The sequence below is a fragment of the Ochotona curzoniae genome, unplaced genomic scaffold (genome assembly GCF_017591425.1).
Source record: "Ochotona curzoniae isolate NIBS_2020 unplaced genomic scaffold, NIBS_Ocur_1.0 contig_3819, whole genome shotgun sequence".
Taxonomy (NCBI): Eukaryota; Metazoa; Chordata; class Mammalia; order Lagomorpha; family Ochotonidae; genus Ochotona; species Ochotona curzoniae.
In genome coordinates, this window is record NW_024466004.1 from 57,023,303 (window position 1) to 57,041,942 (window position 18,640).

An 18,640-nucleotide genomic window follows, 5' to 3' on the forward strand; every position below is an offset into this window, starting at 1 on the left:
AGCCACTGTTGGGCAGAAAAAAAAATTCAAAGTGACATGAAGAGAACCAGACTGCCCATGTTGCTGTGTAGCATGGTAATGAATACTTGCACCATGTAAACAGAAGCCCAATTTTACTTTGTATACAAACTAAAAAGAAGCCAAGGTCACAAAACAATAAGATTTTCAGAAATATAAAAGAATATGTTTTTCCTATTAATTCTTGGTAACCCATGGCAGGGTGTGTATTCATTTGGGTTAGATCAATTTGCATGTCCTTCCCATAGGCATGCCTCCAACTATTCCTCCTGAAGCTCATCTTCTTCACTGAAGAATATATACATTAGTTATCATCTGTTATCTTACTAAATCATAAAAAGCCACTCCCTACACCACCACCAAATGAACTAAGGTAAATCTACTAGCATGACATTTTGTATCAAAATAAAACAACATACTTCAGACAATAAGAGTTTAATTCAATAAACATGTAGATTTATTTTAAATCAGTTTGGTACATGATACAGATTGGTTTTGCCAAACTAAAATATAAATTTCTAAACACAGCAGTGTCTGCCTGTGCAACAAGTATCTGTAAGGTAAAATAAGGTACTTGACAGAACTACATCTGCATGGACAAATCAGATGAAAAATCTGAAGAGGTTTCCATATATTTTCAGGATTTAAAAAAACAATCCAAAATTATTAATGGCTCAAGATACCACACTGCTAAAGGGGAGCAGGAGATGGTGGGGGAGTCAGGAAAAGGCTGTTGAGTTCTGTTACAAGAGCTCACTTGCAGATCTGCAAAATCTCAGGGATTTCAACAGAATGTTTTTGCTGTCAGAGTGTGCTGGAAAACGAGGAAGCCTCAACTCAAGCTGCATTTTCACATTTGCTTCCTGCTGGACACTAACATGTGGCAAGGAACACATACTAAACGAAGTAACTACACTGTAGCTAATTTTGCCACCTTAAGAAGAATGGAAACTTTTTGCAATTTTCAAATGAATCTTGTGGCACTCTATAAAAGCTAACAGCCATGGCACCATAATAAACTTCTGAGGTACCTAGAATAGTACTACCAATGGGAAACTGAAAATGTGAGGTAAACCTACCTTTCCCCAAAAACCTTTGAAGCCAGAGATTTTAAACAATTAAGGCACTTGAAAATATTAGGTGTATGTACAATGTGCAAGTAAAACAAACTTCAGCTGTACCAGTAAGTAACAAAGGAAACAGTAAATCTTCACCCAAGAACCTTTAATACCATCCGCTAAATGCAAGGAGTTTCATTTTAGGAAACAAACCAAAGCAATTTGTCATTCCCTGTTATAAAATATTGAAAACTAAGTGCTACATTCAGCCAAGAAGGCTAAAGAAACGACAACAACAACAACAAAAACTTTTATGACCTAGACAAGAAAAGTCCATTTTAAACTAAGAAAAGCCTCTGAGCTCATCCAGTGTGTCAAAGGCCAAGGAAGAAGTGACCCACTGGGAGGGGAGGGAGGAAACTAGAAAAACTCTAGTACAAGGCAGCTACAGAAATTGAACTATGCATGCCTATTACATAACAGGAATCAAAACCAAGAAGGGAGATTAGAAAAAAGAAAAAACATGTTCATTCAGAAAAAACATCATTAAAATATACAATCTGATCAACTAAAAACCCCTCGGGTTTCTGAAATTACATCGGTTACATGTGCTGTCTGAAAACCTAAAATGATTGCCTTACCTAAAGACTAAGTAATTCTGAGATTTACTTCCTTCCTGCCTAACTAAAGAAGTGACTTTTCAAGAAAGCTTGGTGGAAATCCTTTCAAGGTGCACTTTGTTGAAGCACAAAGGGAACTGTTAAATCTATGTTCACTCCGGTACTTTTCAACAGCCATTAACAGTAACAGTGGCAGGTTCAGTACGGGAGGGCTTCCAACTTTCTGTAAGATCCTTTAGCTCAAGTTTCTCAGCTGTGAAATATTTTATCCACCCTAGAAGCTTTCCCTTAAATTCAACAGTGTGATGTCTAAAAGCAGTTTACTACTGTTCACTTCCAATGACAGTCGGAGACCATCTACCTTTCTTAACATGAACAAAGAAGTCCCAAGCAGTTCGTCACCTCTCTGTCCTTTAAGGCACGGTTCTTTCTCAATGATGTAAGGTGCTTTATATATTTATGAACAATAACCTGTCACACCTATACCCTAACACTTTGGATCCTTTCATTTCTTTAACTCTGGAATGTAATTCCCTGTGTGGCACCTTATTTCTAATGTAGAAAAATTTAACTTATCAAGCACAAAATTTTGAGTTTGAGGATACAGTTTATACTACTGAATGTATAAATGTATTCCACTTTTGAAATGACCATAATCCACCTGACACTCATTTGGCACACACTCTTCTCAATTCTGGTCACTAAATTGTATCTTGGGCTTGCATGAAAATAATGCGGCTCTGAGGCTTTAAATGACTAACCTGCAAAGACTCATGAGGTTGTCTATATATGACAACATTTTCCACCACTTAGAAAAAGTTACATTTGGCATGTCAAGAAAAGAAACAATCCCACAGCAGCAGCCATTTAAAATAAAAGAAGACAGCCACAAGGATTCATGCAGAATATCGTAAATATTCCTGTTGAGCAAAATGGTTTAACCTATTTTTCTTCCAGATCGATGTTTCAGCGCATCCTGTATGCATCCTGTGGAAATGTAAAGATCCTGGAATAGTGTCTTCCATGTGGGACTTCTTCAGAAAGAGTATCTTGGTTTCAGTGAGTTACTCAAACGATTCGCCAGTCCTTGTTAATTTAATGGGTCTGTTTACAGAGTGTGGTAATTTCGTTCTTTAGATTTGCAGAATTTATAGAGAAAGAAAATTACAGCCTGCACACCCAAGACAAGGACAATTCCTCCAATGAAACTGGCTGCATCAAAGGTGGACTTCCGCCCGGGTGATAAGGTTGGGGTGAAAGTGGTATTTGCTGCACCTATTAAACATAAAATAAGAAATAACAATTTTTACTAAATCTGCCAACCCTCTATAATAATTCAAGAACCGACCTGAGCTTTTTTGTCACATATTAAAACTCACACAGTATTTCCTCTAGCCAAATCTTGATGGCTAGACTTCACCACTAATACAGACAATAAGCTTTCAAAAGCATCACTCTTCATTTCTCCCAGGGACAAAAGGGAACGAGACTATTATATTTCAGGGCCCGGCGGCGTGGCCTAGCGGCTAAAAGTCCTCGTTTTGAACCCCCGGGATCCCATATGGGCGCCGGTTCTAATCCCCCAGCTCCACTTCCCATCCAGCTCCCTGCTTGTGGCCTGGGAAAGCAGTCGAGGACGGCCCAAAGCTTTGGGACCCTGCACCTGTGTGGGAGACCTGGAAGAGGTTCCTGGTTCCCGGCTTCGGATCGGCATAGCATCGGCCATTGCGCTCACTTGGGGAGTGAATCATCGGACGGAATATCTTCCTCTCTGTCTCTCCTCCTCTCTGTATATCTGACTTTCCAATAAATAAATAAATCAATCTTTAAAAGAAAAAAAAAGTATTATATTTCAGAGACAAAAATTTTAACATGTAAATTGTGTTCTGGCAATTCATCAAGCATTTTTAAGACACATAATAATTTCTTTAGACTACAAGTTATTGGTTAATTACTTGAGTACATATCAGTATTTGCATTCAAAATTCATGAGATTTAAATTGCAGCAGGTGTCACAGGGTTGATAAAATTTAGTTGTAGTAACTGGTGTTGTGGTCCAGGGGGTAAGGAATCACTAGTAATCGCAGCATCCCAAATGCACCACTTCCAATCCAGCTTTCCACTAGTGCACCTGAGAAGGCAGGGGAGACGGCCCAAGTACTTGAGGCTCTGCCACCATGTGGGAGACCAGCAGAACATTCTTCCTTCCTGCCTTTGGCCTAATAGTTTCTGTGGCTATCTGGGAGGCGAACCAACAGAGGAAAATCAATCTGACCTTGCCTTTCAAATAAATGAATCTTTTTTTAAAAAAAATCAGTTACAAATTTAAAATTAAAAGAACCTTTTCTACAACTTACAATTTCAATGAACAGAACAATGTGTAATTAAATAATATTTAAACATCAAATTTTACATGTTGAGAAGGCATTACCAAATGATATGGAAAAAGAACATAAACATTAGAATTTTTTTCAGTGCAAAAATGTTTTAAGAGGAACAAAAAGACTACAAAAGCATGATCTTTTTTAAGAAAAAGTAATTCCATGCTTAAATTCTGTGGCGTAGAGGGTAACACTGCAACCTGCAATGCCAGCACCCCATCTGGGTACCAGTTGGTGTCCTTGCTGCTCTTTCCATCCCCGTCCCTGCCTCCCACGTGGAAGACCCAGACAACACTCCCGGCTGCCAACTCTGGCCTGGCTCAGCCCTAGCTATTGCAGCAACTTGGGGAGTGAACTAGCCTCTTTCTCTGTACTCTTTCAAATGATAATTATTTCGTTTTTTTTTTTTTCTCAACAGAATATCAAAGAACACTGGATATGGTTGTTGTGACAACTGGCTAAGTTTATTTTAAATACGGCAAGAAAAAATGATTACAGACTTGTTTAGGTTATATTCACTCAAATTGCCATTGTCTCAAAACACAACCAATCCCTAATCATGAGAGGAATGAGCAGACTTCATTCACAAGCTGTAAAAGTTTGAAAACCATTATCATTGCGTTCTACTGGGTCATGCTACACGTGATTTCACATTAAGAACTGCCAGAGGGGGCCCGGCGCGGTGGCGCAAGTGGTTAAAGGTCCTCGCCTTGCACGCCCGGGATCCCATATGGGCGCCGGTTCTAATCCCGGCAGCCCCGCTTCCCTTCCAGCTCCCTGCCTGTGGCCTGGGAAAGCAGTCGAGGACAGCCCAAAGCTTTGGGACCCTGCACCCGTGTGGGAGACCCGGAAGAGGCTCCTGGCTTCGGATCGGCATAGTATCGGCCCGTTGCGCTCACTTGGGGAGTGAATCATCGGACGGAAGATCTTCCTCTCTGTCTCTCCTCTCTGTATATCCGCCTTTCCAATGAAAAAATAATAAAAAAAATAAATCTAAAAAAAAAAAAAAAAAAGAACTGCCAGAGGGTTCTGAGGGGTGTTCCATGACTACTGCAAGAACACACTGTTTGGACCCCCTGAATTTCAGTCCATTACAATTCATGAATCAAACTGGAAAATGTAGGTGGAACAGTAAAAGGCACACATCTTAAAGAAAAAAAACCAATTACCTGATGTGGTAGCTGTGGTAGAAGCGGCAGGCCGAGTTGTGGTTTTAGCTGCAATGAAGCAAAATACATTTTAAATTCTTAAATTATTCATTTCTGTTATCTAGCATCTACTTTATGAAAATGAATGATACTTAACATTAACATGCTTTCAAATTTCTGAATAAAAGCTATATTTCAGTTAATGGTTCACTAACATGTCCACGCTGAGGAATATTCCATCTAAATTTATTTTATAACATGAAGATGTAATCACAAAATTCTCTCCATGTTAAGATCTATTTGTATAAGTATATATTCTATGCATATGTATCTGGATAAAGTCTTCAAGAAATATCCAGAGAGGGGCAAGAATATTTAGATGAAAGGACTACAGACTCTCCTTAACTTAGGGGCTGGTAAACTTTTCTTAAAAGCACAGAAGGCAGGGTCTGTCATGGCCGGTTAGGCCGCTGCCTGGGTCTCAGCTGCTTTATTTCTGATCCAGCTCCCTGCTGATATGCCCAGGAAAGCAGTGAAAAACAGCCCAAGGGCATGAACTCCAGCTACCCACACGGGAGTGCAGGATGTCTGGAACTTCCAGGCTCCTGGAATGTTTTAACTATTGCGAATAAACTAGTGGATGGGAGAGCTCTTGCCCCTCTCTGTAACTAAGACTTTTCAAAAAAAGAAAAAGGGTAGAGTATGTTTGATTCGGTGCACTATATAAAGCAAAAGCAGCCAAAAACATGAAAATAGGCAACTGTGTTCCAGTAAAGATTCATTCATCAATTTGGAGCCCACAAGTAAGATCTAGTAGATCACTGTGCATGAGGCCAAAACACTTGAACTGTATAATTACTCTAAAGAAACACATGCTCCAAGAACCTCTGAATGTAAAATAACTGTGGGAACTGAAACACTATTAAGACAGGAAAGTCCCAGGTGTGATCTCTAAGGATTCTCGAATCTCTACGAGAAAGGAAGGACCTGGACAGTCTGAACAAAGTAACACTGTTCTACTGTCACTCAACCACTGGGCCACCCAGTGCTACTGGAACACCTGAGAAGTTTTCACTTAGCTAGGTTCCTTAGTCAGGGTTGAGTTTTTTAGGAAGAGGGCACTGCAGAGGCAAGGCTCTCCAGCAATCACTAGCTGGAAATTGCTCCTCACAGCAGGGCCCCGGAAAGCGGGTTCCTCAAACATTGTAACACAGGACCTTCAACACAGAGGGGTACTTATTACAGTGGGCAGCAGGCAAAGACTTGCATGGGCACAGTGGGGGAAATTAAGTCCACGGAGTTTGTATCATTAGGAAAAATGCAAAGTGTTATACAACATTAGCTTTTACGCTATTTCAGAAAAACAGGATTTAAAGGCTAGAGAATTAAAAACTGTTTTCTCCTATCAGTACTGCTACTAACAGAAACTAAGCACCTGGGGTTTGCGAACACTACTGATGGATACATGTGTCCCTGCACCCCTGCAAGCTGGCTCCTTCCTCTGCTGCTTCGGGCTGTGGTACATGTCCATCTCTCCTGCATGTCACCCCACTGCTCTCACCTGCCCCCCAACAGCAGCAGCCTCCCACAGGAGCCCAGAGTTGGAGGGAATCACTTCTTCAGGGCGCCCACTTCTCTGCAAGGTTTTTGCTGTTTATGTTAATGGGAGGTGAGGGGGAAGCCTTTCAAATTCAACGCATATAAAATTCTCAGTTTTTAAAACACAAACACCAATTTTCTGACCCCTCTCGATTTTCGGCTCTCAACCTGCACCCTCAAAACATGGGAGAATGAAACTCTTCTTCTTCACCAATAGGCACAAACATTTACACATTTTTACTACTGAAAAATGTGTTACACAGACAACATGCTCAAAATAGGGCTCTATATTAGGAACACTCATCTACTGATCTATTATATGTTCTGCGTACGATAAAAAATTCCTAAGTTATAAAAGAAATGGATGATACCAAACTATTTAATTAATGCCATCACTCACAATTTTTTCCCACAAGGTTTCTCTTTACACCTATGATAATAAAAACTGAAACAGTACCGAAATTGCTTTCTACAACTGTTACAGTTTATCTTCACTTAATGTATCAGGAGCATTTTTACCTCTAACATAATTTGGTCACTCTGTTATTATGCATCTCTATTTTATTTATTTTTACTGGGGAGGGCTATTATAAATTAACCATATGGCATACCTTTTTAACATAAATCAGATCCTGTCTGCATTGCTTCCTAGGCCATCCCATAATTTCCCACTTGCTCTCTTTAACAGAAGCAACTTACACATGCCAAGAAAACAATCACCTAAAGGGTCGTTTTTCAGTTACTAACTGCCAGTTAACTGGTGCAGGCCCTGACTTCCTTCCCCTTGGCAGAACCAAAGACAGATAAGAAACCCGTGGTAGTTTCCAGGAAGGAACCAGAGAGAACTGTAACAAGAGGGGACCCACAACAGTTTTGGGGACATGTCTGCAACTCTTTTTGTTCACATCCCACTTTCTGGAAACTAGTTTTCTCCTGACATCAGTACTGCCATCAGCTTTCACATCCTCATCAACAATGACCTCTAGGGCCCGGCGGCGTGGCCTAGTGGCTAAAAGTCCTTGCCTTGAACACGCCAGGATCCCATATGGGTGCTGGTTCTAATCCCCCAGCTCCACTTCCCATCCAGCTCCCTGCTTGGGGCCTGGGAAAGCAGTCGAGGACGGCCCAAAGCCTTGGGACCCTGCACCTGTGTGGGATACCAGGAAGAAGTTCCTGGATCCTGGCTTCGGATCGGCATAGCATCGGCCATTGCGCTCACTTGGGGAGTGAATCATCGGACGGAATATCTTCCTCTCTGTCTCTCCTCCTCTCTGTATATCTGACTTTCCAATAAATAAATAAATCTTAAAAAAAAAAAAACACAATGACCTCTAACAGACACTGCAAACTAAGGAGCCCATCACTGTGGGAACAATTGGCTCAGGGTTAGTTGCGCAGTCATTTACAGACTTGCCACGCTCTTAAGTGTGGCAGGTGATACTGACACACCACACTAGGGTCTGGCACTGGGAGGAGCTGTGTAGAACCACCCAGCTGTTCTTGTCTTTGAAATCCTATATTTACACATGTTGACAGCATTTTCAGACACCTTTCTCTAGCCCTTCTTCTAGGCCTGCCCCTACTGAGTTTCCTCTCACTCCTGAGACTTACGTTTAAGTTTGGTTCTCCAGCCCAATCCTTTCCCCCACTCTACTTTTACAGAGTATGCTGGCTGAAAATCTATACTTCTAGCCAAGGGTTCTTTCCAGTCTTACAATTTCTAGAATACTGAACAGACTCCACAGCATCTGTAAGAAGTCTGCAGACACCACACAGACCTATGCAGGATCTGTTGAAATTGCCTGAGCAGTTATCTCTGTCACATACAGTACATGCTCATGCAATTATTGTAGCCCAAGATGAAGTCAGTCCTAACCAATTTTCAAAATTATACCGACTTTTAGGCACTTCAGAGCATAAAAATCAAGAAAGATAGAGAAAAAATTCAATTATCTTGTTTACCTGTAGAAGCAGTTGGCACTGGAGCAGTGGTGGGCACTATAAAGAAAACAGAAACCATACACATCAAAGCTGTCCAAAATATTACAATACAGCACTACTTCCCAGCCTGCAAGCATCTGAATATCATCCTCACAATTTAGACAACATTTTGTGCCACTTGCAGACTACTCACAGCTGTCCCAAAACAGATCTCCCCTTAGAATCAGAGCCTCTGTTCCCCACAGGAAAGACCCAGCTCAGCCTCCCATCACAGTCCTGCTTGACTTCCAGGAAGCACCCTGCAGACAGACAGGGCTCTTTCTCTGCCTTCGTCTTCATATCAGCAGGAAAAATCAACGGGATGGCTCAAACATGAGTGCACACCTCAGACAGGAGGAGCACAGCCAGTTGGAGGGATGCTAAGGGTGAAAACCTGAGAGAAACCCAAGGCCCTAAGGACTGTGGAGCGCTACATAGACCCAACTTCCTTTATAGAGCACAGAGTCAACCCACTCACTGTTTCAACCACTATAATTGGGATCACAGGATTTGGTCATGACAGGATTTGGTCATGACTAACAATCAAACCTAACTCTAACTGGTACATCATCAAATAAGTGGCATTACTCAATTTTTATTTATACCAGTATTTTTTAAAATGCTGTACCTAATCATGTCTCTAAATAACATGAAATCACAGGTCTGAGAGCTCTTACTAACACACGTGCAATGAAGTGAGGTTGAAGAGTGTCTCTCCACGTGCCATCTCATAATCCATACTATGCATCTCATGTAAGGTGTAACTGATCTAATGCCAACCAGATCTGTGGTGCCCACATCCCTGCCAAGATGGGAAAACCCCACCAGGGTCACTCAAAGATTACTCACACATTCCACAAAACCCCTTTTCTACTCAACAGCTACCTACACACCTAATTGGGAACTGGACTTTCCCAGTTACTTGTAATCTTGTAAGAAAAATCAGCAATCTCAATTACAAATTTTAACAATTCTGCTGGGCAAAGAGTAAAGGCTGAAGATAATAAAGTTCCTCAAACTAGTATAAAAAGAGGATTGAATATACAGGAGGGTCACTTAGTCATAGCACAAACTATACTGGACAACAAATTTGATAATTACCAAGACCCCAAAAGTGCCAGAACAAAGTTGTCCAGTCCTGTAAAATACAACTAACGCAGTTAGGGTCTAAATAGCAGTGAATTTCCAAAAAAGTTAAACAGAAAACAGAAAAAGCAAACAAACAAGGCACAGCTTCAAACACCAGTAAAACAAAGTGATCTGCGGCCAGGAGGGTCCTCCCCTTCCTCCGCTGTTTTCCCCAGTCAAGACTGTAAATACTCACCAGAACAGAACTTTGTGCTGTTCGCCTCTTTGCACTCTGCTGATGAATTATGTGAACAGTAGCTCTTTTCTGTTATGGAGACGAGAAGAAACAAACACCACCAATCATTCGAAGAAACGAACACCACCAATCATTCACGAGTACTACTGCAATGGCACTACCATGATCTGGAGCAGCTTCTTAAAAAACCACACACACAGGCCCAGCATGATGGCTCAGCAGCTGAATCCTCATCCTGTACCTGTTGCAATCCCATATGAGCACTGGCTGGTGTACCAGCTGCTCCACCTCCCATCCAGCTGTCTGCTTGTGGCCTGGGAAAGCAGTGAAGGATGGCCCAAAGCCTTGGGAGCCTGCACCATGTAGAAGACGCTGAAGAAACTCCTGGCTTCAGAATGGCTAAGCTCCAGTCACTTGGGAAGTGAACCAATGGACAGAAGACCATTCTCCATCTCTCCTTCTCTGTAATTCTATCTTTCAAAAACAAAAACACCCACACAGAACCACTTTAAGAGTCACACAGCCCAATAAACACTATTATTCTCCTTTCCCCTTATTCCTGGGATTCCCTCCACATTTTGCTCTTTTAAAATTCAAGTCAATATATTCAACAGACAAATGTGAAAATCCAGATCTCAAAATGGTGGTGTGACAGACTGCTGTAGACTCAAGGAAGGCCACCAGAAACCTACCCAGAGGGCGGGAGCCAGCAGGCTTGGTAAACAGAGGTGGAGCCTGCAGAGGCCAGCAGTGCAATCTGGTCCAGCCTGCCTGAGTCCTCCCAATTTCTTAGGCTTCGTGGACTGCTAGACTTGCAGCAAGAAGAAAGAAGCCTTCCCCAGCAACTCTTAAAGGACAGCATTCAGTCTCTACCGCCTTTGTACACTGGCCATGTATCTGTGAGCATACATTCCAACTTGTAAGAACACTGTGACCTTTATGCAGCATTGTAATGTCTACAGCTATTCAATTTTCACCAAAAAACTGAGAAAATTACATGCAGCTTTAAATTATTTTTAAAAACCCAACATTATTTTGCTAGTAGGGAAAAAAAATCAACACATTATCACATTACATTAAGGAAACTGACTTAGCTTGGCCTATCAAACTTTCTAACGTGGCTTCCGCCCGTCTCAGTGACAGGGCACTGTCTCAGACCCGTCTGGGGAGGTGCCTGTCTGTTCTCACGGATGCCCCACCTCAGTAAACCCTGCTACGTTGCTTATCACTGAAAAGAGGGCAAAGAAAACCTGAATCATTCATGAAAAAATCTGAAAATTTTTTATGTTGTCATCCCATAAACCAACAAAAATTTCATCTCATCCTCATTTCAGGATACTTTCATCTAGCTTTTAATCCTACCAATGCTGATAAATTTAATTCGCTAAAATTTCACACAGCATAGGAAGGCGTCCCCATTCTCTCCAATTCATTCCTCCCTGGTATGGAGGCGTCCACTGAAATCAGCTGTGAAGGCCTCGTCCCAGCTGGTCCAGCAGGCCGCAGCAGACAGGGTCTGTTTCCAGGGGAAAAGCACAGAACTTTCTTCCCACAGCTAATTCTGACACATGAGTGTAAAACAATCGCTCCTCCTTTAAAACTGACTGACCCTTACCTATCAAGTCTGAACATGGGCAATGACATTTTTCAATGTACCAATCACCTGGCATTTTAAAAGAACAATGATTCTAAAACAGAGTGCACACTTGCCTGCTAAAGACATTTTTAGATTTCCAAGAAGATACTGTATATTTTCTCAACTTATGATTTTATTTGTAATTATTTCAAAATGTGATTGTTAAAACAGTCTGATACTCTCAAAATTAGGGCAACCCCCACAACCTCTTACCTTTGCAATCTAACCAAATGCAGGTTACATTATCAACAGTACTATTAACACAGGAAGCACAACTGCCATAGCTGGCACACGTTTCTAGGAGGAAAAATGCATGAAATCAATTAGTATCTCATTTGGGTTTGTTTTACCTATCCTTTTTGAAAAACATCATATATGACACCAGAGTTAATAAATTCAGAGAAATAGTAAAATTGTTTAAATTGTTTAGTAAGAAACTATTGTCATCATGCATAACAGAGCCATAAACAAACTCAACAGGAAAACCAACCAGCAGTAAGCGCACTGAACACCTGCAACTACCCAAACATTCCCAGGCTGAGGGCTACTTAGGGGTCACGGGGCACTGGAAAGGATCCTTGGGGGAAAAAAAGCTGTTACAAGACCAAAAGGACACATGGGAAAAGCCCTGCCCCAAACCGTGGGGGTGGGTGAACCCTTGGGTTCTTAATGGCAATAAATAGGCTATTACAGTTGGAGTTTAAAGTTTGATACTGTCATTCTGAAAACAAGCTCCTTTCTGGAAGAATCAAGACCCTTCAACAAACCACTACTAAAAAGGTGATGCTCCAAAGCGAATTTAACCCAAATCCCTGAGCAACAAGAACCCAAGGAAGAATTCCCACACACAATCTCATCTGCTCTCTGCCACCCTCCAACCCCGCCAACAACAACAAAACTTCTGCAGAATCACGGCACTGTAATATCTCACCCCTGATAGTTACAGCACTGGGCCAGCTAAGGTGCCTGCAGTGGAGGACTGCCAAAGCAGAAAACGGAGGCTACCTCAAAAAATTCTTGGACAACACACATTCTCCTTTAATTCCATTTTTCACAAGCTCTTAGGAGTACCCCCTTAGGTTCCGCACAACTCTCCCTAGCTGTTTCAAATCCTTACTGCTGGGTGACAGTACAGCGGGGCAAACACTATTTGCAATTCACTAAACCTGCTACTTTTCAGACTGCGGCTTACCGGACTATAATTTCCAGAAAACACAAACACAAATTATCTCCTCTGCATGCATTTCAATTACACTAAAGCAATTAGCTTGGTTTCCAAGCCATTCTTTAAGGGGGAAAAAAAAACGGGGGGGGGGGGGGGGGGGGACCCACACAACTCACAAATTGCCAAACAGGGAACAAAAATATTTTTGCTCTATCATCCTAAGAGCAGAGCAGAACCGGGACAATTTCTGGCACTGTGGCACTGTCCAGCGGCAATTTACGTCCCTCACTTTTCAATTTTCGATTCCTACCATTTAATCTTCCTAAGCAGAACAACAAACAAAAGCCAAGAGGTTGCGACTCCTGACTTTGAAACGAAACATCCGTGAAATGCTAGGGGCAGAACACGATCGGCAAAGGAATGCTTTGGTCCAATCGTCACCCCTCGGCAAGCCTTGTCAAGCCAGACAAGCGGCTCGGGGCTAGCACACCCAAGCACATCGAGACTGCAGGTTTTAAAACAGCCAGCTGCTTCTCCTTAACACTTCCAGTGTACTTTCCCTCCCTCTTTCGCGTTGCCAGAAAAAACATGCCAAAATTTGGGTATGGCTAAACCTCTCCTTCCTGCTGCCCACAGGGTGGAACAAAGGTGTGTTCCAGAAAACGCTTACTCCACAACTGACTGACCACACACACACCCCTCCTCTGGGGCTGCCCGCGGAGCCAGCGTGGACACAGGAGCAGCCCTTTTCCTAAATCACTAGGACCACACTACAGGCGACTCGCCCCGGTCTCACTCCGTGCACGAACGAGAGCGCATCTTCTGAACTTTCTCTTTCCCCTCTTCTCGCCCACTTCCGCAGAGAAACCTCTCCCGGGACACGGCCCCGGGGAAGTTCGGCCTCCCCGCCAAACTCCAGAAGCGTTGCCTAGCCTCGCCCCATGCCCGACCACCCCTATGCAGCTGCCCCCGCAGAAGGAAGCCACGTCCCCTCGGGCCGCGCCTGAGGTCCAGCAGCCGCCAAGACCACCCCAGCCTGCGATTCCCCGAGGGGTCGCCAAGCCGCCGCCCCCTTCCCACAGGTCCCCTTCCCTGCCCCGCCGCCCCGAGGGTGGACTCCGGGCGGGCCGCCATGTTGTCGGAGTGCGGTCCGCCGCTCCGGACCCGCGCGCCCGGGTGAGGGAGTGCGGCCGGGCGGAGCGGAGCGCAGCAGAGCGCGCGGGGGGCGCCTGAGGGCGGGCGCCCACCTAGTGCTGGAGTGGTGGTCAGCGGGGCAGACGTCCTGGACGTCGGCACTATTGTGGTGGGCGTTACAGACGAGGCGTTACTCCCAGTCGAAGTTGGGGTCGGGGCCAAGGTGCTGTTCGAGTCCACGCACAGGATGCAGAGCGCGGCCAGGCAGATGGCGGCCCAAAGCAGCCGGCGGCAAAGGCCCGACATCGTGTCCTCAGCGCTGGCGTCCGGGGAGAAGGCTGCGGCTCACCACGCTCCGGCCGTCGCTCCGTGCCCTGCGGCGCCACCTCCAAGACTCGGCTCCCCGCCGGGAGCGCGCCTAGGTCACGTGAGGGCTGCGGCCCGCGGCGTGGAGGGGCGGGGCTCCGGGCGGGGCTCCGGGCGATACCAAGGGGAGCTCTGCGGGGTGGAGCAAGGGCCGTCCGGAAGAAGCCGAGGCAGGCTGTTCGTCAGAGCGACCGTCATAGAGCGATAAGTCAGGTTTTTCTTTTCTTGAGCTCATGGGATCACGCAGGATGACTGGATTTCTTTTTCTCGTAAATGTGAAGGACCCCTACTCTGACTTGCATGGAACAATCCACACGACACGTCACGTAAGGCCGCCACCTGAGCGCCCCAACAGGCTGTGTGTGCGTGCGCGCGTGCCCGCGCCCCCACGTGACCCCCGGGCCGACGCGTCTCCCGGACCCGCGGGCCACCGGGGCGGAAGTTGTTTCTGAGCAACCTTGGCCCACGTTGGGGCAGGAGTTTGTTGAGCGCGGCCGCGGCCCCAGAGGGCTTGCTCTGTCCTCGCTTGGAAAGGCTGACTTTCTTGGAAGTCACTGCGCCTGGGACTCCCTCGGGGCGGTGGAGGCAGCCCTCCCCACGGAGTCGGGGTTTTTGCCGCCCACGCGGCGAGAGCCGCTGAGGCACCGGGAGCCGTGAGCCGCCCACTGTCCGCCTCTCTCCTCCCGCTTCGCCCCGCCTGGCTCTCCCCGGCCGCTCTGTCCCACACCGCTGCAGTCACCGAGTCCCGAGGCGGCGGTGGAGTTGGACGGTCATCGGGTCCGTCTCCCCTCCCCGACTCACACACCCCATGACTAGGTGAGGAAATCGAGACTCAGAAAAGTGACCTGGATATTTTTTTAAGTACCTGTGATGAGGCTGAGATGCCGCTGACCCTTCCAGCAAGGTTGAGCGCCATCTGATGGCCAGTTTCTCATTTGATCTTAGCCACAAGGCCGAGAAGCGATTGGCCAATTTCTCAAAACCACTGCGGGATTTAAAATGCTGCTATGCAATGATTTTTAAAAAAATTTTTTAAAGACTTGGGTAGCTGGATTTCGTGCCTTCTGTTTCAGCAGTTGCATATTTATTATGGAGTTTTACCAGTGCGTATTTCCCCGAAGCAGGCGCTTGTCTCTTTCTGCTGTCCTGGCAGCAGGAGGGCGATCCCGGTTTGTGGCCTTTGAAAGCTCTTATAACCCCCCCCACCACCAGGTTCGGGTCCTGTGGACCCTCTTAACCGTGGACACGTATTCTGCTGGCCACCCTGGCTGGGAGGTAAACAGGAAAGGGATGGTTTGACGCTGACCGAGCTGTGGGACAGGAAGCATGAAAGCGCCGTCAAGCGCAGAAATGAGATGTTTCCGTGGCCAGCCTTTTCAGCCAGCAACACCTGCTTCGCAAGAGGCCGCACACACTATCTTTAGCACATGACCCTGTGACCCACCCCCCCTCGACTAAATGAAGGCACCAGTCAACTGTTTTAAACATTAAAATTATAATAGAGGTGGGTGTTGGGCACAGCGGTTAAGACACCTCCCATGCTGGAGTGAGCTGGTTTCAGTCCCAGTCATTCCAGTTTCCTGTTTCTGCAGACTGGTTGCAGAGAGCAGGCAAGTGACCCGGGGACTTGGCTTCTTGATGCCCACGGGGATGACCTGCATTGAGGTCCAGGCCCCCCGCTGCAGCCGGACTCAGCTTTGGCTGGTTAAGGTATTTGAGCAGCCCACAAGTGGATCTTTGTTTCTCTGCTTTTCAAATAAAATGAAGAAAGAATCATTGAAAGTGTGTGTATATATCGGAAAAGTTCTGTTTCCTCTGCATTCCTCAGTGGATTATCTTGCTTTTCCTCCTAGGATGAACACACCCACCCCATTGTTTAAACAATATATCACCTGCATGTTCACCTCTAATCCTTGGATTTTCCTTACTCCTGATAAGGAGACACTCATTCCATTTCCTTTTAAGACTGGAAAACTGTTGGCTTATTTTATTTGCATAGGAGCTGTAGAACCAGAACAAGGAAGAATACCACAGCCCTTCTCACGGTCCAGAGGAAAGAGAAACAGCTTTACTTTCATTTCCCGAAGGAGTGGGACTGCTCAGCCTTGCCAGGGTTGAGTGTTCAGGTTGGCTGTTTTTTTTGTCTCTGCCTTGTGCACTAGAGCATGCTTAGCAACCGTGATCTATAGCCAAAAGATGCCAGAAACATCCTACCCGTCAGTCACAACATGACCACATGCCCTCTGGGAGAGACTCATGTGCAGTCATGAACCACCATCCTCGAGGAGGCTTCTGTTGGCAGGGTCAGCTGCCTTCTCAGCCATCCAATGGTTGGTGGGCTGCTGCGGCCTGCTTCTTTGTTAACTGTTGATGGAAAGCCATGGGCAGAAGGCTGCAGCCACTCCTGGCAGGGAGAGTTCCTTCTACATTTTCAAACAAAATCAAACTGAATTGTCAGCTCCTCCCAACCACACACACACTCCCCAACACTCCAAACAGGAGCCTACCTGCAGACAGACTGAAGGATCAGGTACAGAAAGCCTCCTGAAGTAACCTGTTTTAACGGGGAGGCCATCAGTACAGCAGTAAGGATCAGGGAAACCAAGAATGTGGCCAAGAGAAATTTATGCCTGGCACATGGGCCTGGTTTAATAGGATGTCATTTTAGGGCCCAGCACTGTGGTCTAGCAGCTAAAGTCCTCCCTTGCGCGCACCGAGATCCCATATATGGGGGCCAGTTCTAATCCTGGCGGCCCAGCTTCCCATCCAGCTCCCTACTTGTGACCTGGGAAAGCAGTCGAGGACGGCCCAAAGCCTTGGGACCCTGCACCTGTGTGGGAGACCTGGAAGAGGTTCCTGGTTTCGGATCGGCTCAGCACTGGCAGTTGCAGTCACTTGGGGAGTGAATCACTGGACAGAATATATTCCTCTCTATCTCTCCTCCTCTCTGTATATCTGACTTTGCAATAAAAATAAATAAAAGTCTTTATTAAAAAAAATAGGATGTCATTTTAGGCCCAACACCAATACTACCCCATGACCCCAGATCTTGCAAGTCCAGTCTTCAAAGCTAGTCCTGTCTTGTCCAGTGTTCCAGGTATAGTTCCTAGATGAGAAAACATGACTGACCTACAAGAGCTTCTCCCCCCGTCCTTGTCTCTGGCCCCTAGTTCAACGAGCTCTTCGCCAGAGCTCCATGAGCTGTCTTCAGTTCTTTTAACCACTCATTTTTTCTTTTGTGGCCGGATCTTCACATGTGGTTTCCTCTTAGACGACACAGCCCCTTCTGGCACCTGGTCAGTTTCTACTTCTGCATTCAAGTCTCTCAAAATGGTTGTCACTCTTGGAAAGCCATCCTTAAAATCCTGAACAAGGGTGCATGGTGTAGCATGTAAAGCCACCATTCCATCCGGGGGCAGGCTTGAGACCCAGCTATTCCACCAGAGCCACCTCCATACTAATGCACCTGGGAATGCAGCAGGGAGTAGTGCAAATGCTTGGGTCCCTGCACCCATGTAGCAGACCTGGCTCCCAGCTTCCAACGGGCCCAGCTCTGGCTGTTAGCAGCCATTTGGGGAGTGAACCAGTAGATGGAAAAATCTCTTGTCCTCTCTCTCTCTAATTCTGCCTTTCAAATAAATACATACATTTTTTTAAAAAAAATTCCAAAACACTCATGCTGGTGGTTTGGCACAGCCTCTTAAGGCTGCTTTGGGCATTGGTGTGGATGGAGTTACAGGCTCCTGGCTTCAGCCTGACCCAGCCCCTGCCACTGTGGCCATTCAGGGAGTGAACAAGCAATGGAAGATCTCTTATCAGTCTCTAATTGCTTTTCAGATTTCCAAAAAAAAAAAAGAGAGAGAAATAAAAGACTGTTTGGGAGCACAGGCATCCCAGGTAACAGTGCTTGGGACTGAGTCTTGCTTCTGCACAGACTCTAGGTTTGTGCTCATGTGCGGCGTGGTGGGGGCAGGGGAGAGCAGCATGGCATGGCTCAAGTACTTGCATCCCTGCTGTCCACATGGGAGACTGGGATGGCATTCCTGCCTCTGGCTTGGGCCTGCCCCAACCCCTAAGTATAGAGTCATTTGGGAAGGAAACCAGACAGATCTGTCTCTGCTTTTCACATTTAAAAAAATGTAAATAAATAAATTTTAGAACATTGTTGTAAAATCTGAAATTACCCCTTCCTCCCCATCTCCAGGCCAGAA

At 45.5% G+C, this 18,640-nt stretch overlaps 1 protein-coding gene across 1 annotated transcript; it reads right to left on the reverse strand.

Moving 5' to 3' along the window:
* Positions 1-457: 457 nt before the first annotated feature.
* Positions 458-14,457, reverse strand: CD164 (CD164 molecule). Its single transcript, XM_040983873.1, has 6 exons — positions 14,177-14,457; positions 11,978-12,061; positions 10,129-10,197; positions 8,787-8,822; positions 5,247-5,294; positions 458-2,971 (listed from the first exon to the last, which is right to left on the reverse strand). Exons 1-6 carry the CDS (start codon positions 14,367-14,369, stop codon positions 2,805-2,807), a joined length of 597 nt encoding a protein of 198 aa, XP_040839807.1. The 5' UTR covers positions 14,370-14,457; the 3' UTR covers positions 458-2,804.
* Between the last annotated feature and the right edge of the window lie 4,183 nt (positions 14,458-18,640).

Bases quoted from the DNA above. Each gene is read 5' to 3' on its own strand.
- CD164 (XM_040983873.1), bottom strand. From the start codon at position 14,369: ATGTCGGGCCTTTGCCGCCGGCTGCTTTGGGCCGCCATCTGCCTGGCC. The intron at 8,823-10,128 runs GTGAGTATTTAC...TTTTCTTTATAG, and splicing joins CAGCACAAAGTTCTGTTCTG to TGCCCACCACTGCTCCAGTG. The intron at 2,972-5,246 runs GTAATTGGTTTT...TATGTTTAATAG, and splicing joins TACCACAGCTACCACATCAG to GTGCAGCAAATACCACTTTC.